The 6,088-nt window shown below is 54.2% G+C and overlaps 2 protein-coding genes across 2 annotated transcripts; both read right to left on the bottom strand.

Moving 5' to 3' along the window:
* Window positions 1–4,470: 4,470 nt before the first annotated feature.
* Window positions 4,471–4,734, bottom strand: CHC_T00002454001 (hypothetical protein). The gene has a single exon (XM_005713635.1). It carries the CDS (start codon window positions 4,732–4,734, stop codon window positions 4,471–4,473), a length of 264 nt encoding a protein of 87 aa, XP_005713692.1.
* A 44-nt stretch (window positions 4,735–4,778) lies between these two features.
* Window positions 4,779–5,804, bottom strand: CHC_T00002453001 (hypothetical protein). The gene has a single exon (XM_005713634.1). It carries the CDS (start codon window positions 5,802–5,804, stop codon window positions 4,779–4,781), a length of 1,026 nt encoding a protein of 341 aa, XP_005713691.1.
* Window positions 5,805–6,088: the final 284 nt, after the last annotated feature.

Raw genomic sequence — 6,088 nt, 5'->3', positions numbered from 1 at the left:
GCCGTAGACTCGGACTCGCGGAGTGGAACGTCAACCTTCTTAAGCTTCTCAGATATCTTGAGAACTTCCTCGAGATGCATCTTGGATACCCTTTTGGTGTCGACGACTGCCGATTCCTCTTTGTTCCGGGCTTCTGCATGAGAGATTAGTTGGAGCTTGGCGTTGGTTAAAGTCCCTTCCTCTATGTTGGCGTTGCTGAGGAGGGTAATGGCCAGAACTTTACCTATCTGCGAAAAAGAAGAAATGTTGGCGTGCAACAAGTGCTTGGCTGCCAAACCTCGGAACCTTGAAACGAAACTGGAGAGCTTCTCGTTTCTGTCTCGGCGACACGATGTAACCTTCTGGTATGATGCGATGAGTCTTGTGACCATGGAGATCGGTGGGTCTACAGCGACAAGCTCGACTATAGACAGTGCCGCTTGCACGGGATCATCCATCTGAAGATAGTCGAGCTGTCCTTTAGACTGGGCTTCATCGACAATCGCCTTCTGAGCTTCTGGGAGCCCGCGCTCATAGAGCGTGCGTCCCAGAAGCTTGAACATTGTCTGAAAGGTGCGATCCGTGCCTTGATCGTGGGTCACTTTGAGTGAGTCGACCCACTGTCCAACCTTCTTGCGCCAGGCTTCTAGATCGCCATCGGCGGCGAACAGGGGCGGGTCGAAGAATCCTGATAGTTTATTCATCTTCCCCCTGGGCCCATAACTGTGGAAGAACGGCAACGATGAGGTTAGTAGTAGCCGCGCTCGTGGCGCGCAGTGGCGGGGGAAAGGAGTCACGAGAGTGAGGGGGACGGGGATACCTCGGACGGAGAGTCTCGAGACTCGAACGGAACACTCTCATCGGGTAGCAAGTTAACCCCGAGGGCCGGCCGGGATACCGCCCTCGGACTTTAATATCGCCAGATTTCCCACCGGCGCGTAGCCCAGATAATTTTCCCGTTTTCCCAGATTTAGGGCTAACCAAATAAACTTCAATTTCCAGCTTCCCACAGTAAGCTTTCTACAATCTCGGGCAAACACATGGTGAGCGATTACAGTTGGTGGTGTTACCGTTTGTCAACACGAAATCGCTTCAACATCTGAGGATCGATATGTGATTTGAGCTACGGTTATCGATGTGAGTGTTAGACTTATTCAGTAGACTACAGTAGATATCACACTTCTCTGTTCTCAATATCAATTCAGGGATTATGTAGGCTACATTTCGCTATCAACGATAGAGTCCCTTAAGGACGTGCCACCTACAATTCTACTTGTTTTAGGGTGTAACCGTTTAGACATATTTCGTGGGTGGGGCAACTTCCCTTTTTATGGTAGTGCGCCTACTTTTATTGTACAGTCAATAGGCCTTCCACGTAGTTATGGGGTATAAGCCGTAAGAATCAATCATCATCAATAAAATACATCCACAATTGGATACGTTTCCAACAGTACATATTTACAGTGCCATAATTCAGTACGTAGCTATTCTACAGCAAGGGGCAGCACGACCACAATTACGTGGTAGCTTCATGAGCTTATTGTGATTGAGCAGCCTCAGGCCACCCCATTCTCTGACCGAGGCTTTTGTCAAATGCCCAAGTCTTTCGACAATAACACAACCCCTTCGCCCGTATCGGAGCCGCTACACCCCCCGGCCCCCAATCCACTCCACAATCCCCAAACCCGCCCCTCCCACATGCTCCTCCATCTGTCATCTGCCCCTCCGACCTGCTCTTCCACCCCACACTCGCTCCCCCGATCCGCTCCTCCACCCCCCTCTCGCTCCCACGATCTGCTTCCCCATCCGCCCTGCAACGCCGAACCGATCCTCTGTCCCCCTCCTGCCCCTCTGATCTGTTCTGGCCTCTGCTCTCTTGACTCCGGCACACCGACATGCAGAATTATTCCTCAGCTGACGCCGCCAACGCTCTGCAAATTCTTGCTGACGCTGCAGTGGAGCGTCAGAACGAGCTTGAGAAATTCTCAGTTCAGCCTGACGTCTCCGATTCAGATGAAGAAAGCGACTCTGACAGCCCGATCTTTGATCGGTTCTACGAGCGCGGCGGAGGGCGAGCAATTGTCAGCATGATCAAGTTTGATCCAGAGGAGTTCACAATCATTTGGGCAAACTACAGAGATTTTATCACAACCCAGTACAATTACTTGGCATCCACTTCGTCAGGAAGACCTGGATCGATATCAACGTGTGAAAAATCGCCAGCTGCACATCGATGTGGAACAAATAGAGCGCCGACGGCAGTCCCAGGAGCGCTATCGTCGGAAGCCTGCGAGGGGCATGTCCCTGCAGTTGCACAGAGCTGGAATGCTAGATCGCGACCCCGATGCTGATATATGAGGCAATGACTACAGTGCCATTGAATAGTTCTGTAATGAATCACTTCCAACCCGAAAAATAAATGGCTGCAAATTGTGCTAATTAATTGCCAAATTCTCAGTCGCGCATTGTAAGCGATAGTCCCATCTGATGCCAATCAAACAATATACACCTCACCCGTCATTGCGTAGTTTCCCAGTCTTTGCAAGAAAGACCTAATAGGACTATAAAGCCAGGTCGAAGACGCTACTCGTCTTCGACCTCAGCACATTCGATCACCTGAACCATCAACCCGACAACCCCGTCCCCTGACCGTGCTCACCCTCTGTAGCGGTTCTGAGGCAATAGCCTGCCGCTCTTCCCCCTCCCTTTAAGGTAACCCTATTTACCACCCTTTTATCCTTCACTAAAATCCCCTCCGGACCGCCCCTTTCGGTCGGTCTCCCGACAGCGAGCACCATATTTTGCAATCGGGCGAACAAAAGAACGCCATTCTACTCAAAGCCCACACGTGTCCATCAGAAGAAGGGCCGAGCTGACAACGCCCGCGGCGACACTCATTACAAGTCCCGACCGCCTGATTTTCGAAATACAGGGGGGGGGTAGCTCCATATCGCACTTTTGAATAGCGCATTACCGGATATATCGCACTATTTCGGGCTTGACACGAAATCAGCCACGTGTATGACATTACACACGTGTCGCTCTAGAAGCCCCTAGTAGAGGCCGTACTGTACAAGCGACCCGCACAGTACCTCCAACTTTGGCTTATGGCGACGGTGGCTGAGTACAGTGAACCCTCCCGATAAGGATCATTCTCCATATGGATATCCTCCGTAAACGGATAAAAAGTCGAGCGACGGACTCCGTAGCTTACAAATTTTTACCAAAAAACAATGTCTGTGGAATATTCCTCAATTGGATATCGGGTTCAATGTGAAATAAGCATATCATACAGACCCCTCCTACTTAAAACGTATTTTATGGTTACTTTTGAGTGGCCAAGGCACAAATTACCCCATAACCGTTCATTCTTGATCAATCCGTTCACAATCTGTTCAATAAATTCCAATCCCCGTCTGAGGCTTCGCAATTATCATCATTCTCGACAAAAACATCTTTCTAGCATATACTCCTGTTGGTCCTCCCCCATTGGGGGAGGATCTCCTCTGATCGCAAACATTGCGTGTTGTCAGCACCGTAGCCATCTGCCCCCGTCAAGCGACAATCGTCGATGAAGCGCTCTGAGCTTAACCTCGCCCAAAAGCAACAAATATGTGCAGAGTTCCAACGGCGCAAAAAGAGCAAGGAGCAGACGTCACAAAGCGCCCTTGCGAGGTGGGCCTCAGTACAGTTTTCCCTTTCTAAACCTCCTGCTCAAGCTGTCATGTCCCGCATCATCAACGGAAAGTATGGTTTTCGTCCCGATATCTCTACAAAAAAGTTCAAGCGCTCCGCGTCAGTTACCAGCCCATATCTCGAACGCGCAGTCGCAATTTGGGTCTCTGCCCAATTTGCAAATAGGGTAAAACATCACAGGTCATCTTATAACTACGCAAGCAGAGCGCATTCAATACATTTAGATACATTTTTTAAGTAAAGCACAGACATTCTGAGAGATGCACCGTGACACCGTTATGATACGGTCTCCGGATGTGAATATCCTCCGCAAATGGATACGGATTACGTCCACCGAGCGTATCCATATCGAGAGGGTTCACTGTAGTTCTGCCCAGTTCCACGTCATTGCCTCAACATAACAAAAAATATCTTTTTCGAGAGTATTTGCTACATCGCACTATCGGATATATCGCACTTTGAAGCGTTGTGACACTGGGGTGCGATATATAGAAGGTACCACTGTAAACAGAGTCCGTTGCGCACACAGACAAATAACTTCAGTCGTACGGTAAGTAGTTTACTTCTTCAGAGTATCATCGTAAGCTCGGCGCGATAGGTGACCGCACTGCTTTCGCAGTGCAGTCAGGCATCGAAGCGTCGGCAGACAGACAACTCAAATATTTACACAATGCAGCAAGAGAAGAACCCCACATATGCCGCGAAAAACGGCCCGTAGGGCTTAACATCGAAGCAATTCTCCCCGCAATAAAAGACCTCCTCGGTCTTCCTAGGAGCCAGGGAAACACCCCAGCATCAAGAAAAACGCTCAAAAAAGTGCGCAGGCACGCAAAAGTAGCACCTCGTCGGTGGTCGGCTGAGTGCCAACCCACCGCTCCACATCCGCGCAATAGGCGCAACAGGGCGTCGCGATCGGCACGCTACGGCAATGACAGCGTGAAGAACGACCATTTCAAATAGCTTTGGCGAAAAAACAAGCCGCATACCATGGTGTTCAACAGGCTTTGACGAACCGTGACCTCGACGGGCAACAGGGCACCCTGCGCCACGACGCGACATTAAAGAACAAGACAGCAGGCGGGCGGCGAGCGGGGCTACGTGTGCTAGACAGGGATGATCTCGACGTAGCCCACAACACCACTGCCAGCGGCCATGAGGCGGAGGATGCCCTCCGCGGCGAGGACATTAGCGATCATGATGAGGACGGCGATCATGAAGTTGTGATCGAAGGTGGCGGGCATGGGGCACGCCGGCGGCCAGGGTTCGCCGGCGCCCGTCTGCTTGCACAGCGGCTCGAGGCGGGTCCAGAGGATGCCGAATGCGGTGATCAGGGCCAGGCCGGCCAGCAGGATGAAGGCGCCCTTGCCGCCCTTGAGCTGGCGCAGCATGCGGATGGTGGAGGCGGCGGCCAGGACCAGGAAGGCGCCGCCGATGGCGCCCAGCAGCTCGCGGCGCAGGAACAGGTTGAGGTACGGGATGTCGGGGGCCGCAAGTAGGTGGCCCGACACGGCGAAGGTGGTGAGTAGGATGGCGAGCACCGAGGCGATGAAGACGGTCGCCTGCAAGCACTGGTTGTTCGGCTCCGGGACGGCGACGGCCGTCGCCGCCGGGACGCAGAAGCAGACAGCGATGACAATGCAGATGGCGGCCATGACGGAGAAGTAGAGCGAGAAGTAGCCCTTGTACAGCTGCTCGCCCAGCGCAAGGAACAGCGACGCGAGGGCCTGGAAGAGAAAGACCAGGCCGAAGTAGCGCGCCACGCCGGAATGCGTGCCCGGCTCGACTGACTTGGTCTGCATGATCACGGCGAAGAAGAGCAGCGACTCCAGGAAGACGAGGTACAACGCGACGTGGAAGGCGGGGGTGAGATCGACGGCCATGGCTGGCGAAGCAAGCGGTGGGCGGAGGGAAGCGGTGCCTCGCCAGACAAGGGGCGTTCGAACTAAGAAATTGAGGGGGAAGGGGGTCGGGGCGGTGGGGGGCGGAGACGGGGGCGGAGACGGGTGGTGCCTGCGAGATGTGGGCAGAGAGGGGGGTGGAGGGGGGGTTGGGGGGCGGGGATGGGGGGCGGGGATGGGGGGATGCGGGGATGGAGTTTCGGGGGATTTTTTCTGGAACGGAGTGGACATCGAGTGTCGTATCATAGTGTGCGGGAAGGAAACCAGACGGCTTTACGCCCGCCACCCGGCCACGGTCTGTAAGGCGCGTCCAGCGGCCGCGGGTGACCTGGCAGCCCCCAGATTTCTACGTCATCGCTTTCGAACGCACCTCCCCGCCCGGCCCGGCCTCCCCCCGCGCTCTCGGCATCACAACGCACCCTCTCTCCCCTGCGCGCGGCCGACGGCGCGCGCGACCGCCTCGCGGGCCCGCGCGAGCAGCACGACGCCCAGCGCGGCCGCGAGGTGCGCGGCGG

Source organism: Chondrus crispus, genomic scaffold (genome assembly GCF_000350225.1).
Source record: "Chondrus crispus Stackhouse genomic scaffold, scaffold_139, whole genome shotgun sequence".
NCBI lineage: Eukaryota > Rhodophyta > Florideophyceae > Gigartinales > Gigartinaceae > Chondrus > Chondrus crispus.
Note: the sequence above shows the minus strand (reverse complement) of the source record. Positions and strands in the feature narration are given on the sequence as shown.

Excerpts from the sequence above, each read along its gene's own strand:
- CHC_T00002454001 (XM_005713635.1), bottom strand. The coding sequence starts at position 4,734 with ATGTCGCGTCGTGGCGCAGGGTGCCCTGTTGCCCGTCGAGGTCACGGT.
- CHC_T00002453001 (XM_005713634.1), bottom strand. The coding sequence starts at position 5,804 with ATGTCCACTCCGTTCCAGAAAAAATCCCCCGAAACTCCATCCCCGCAT.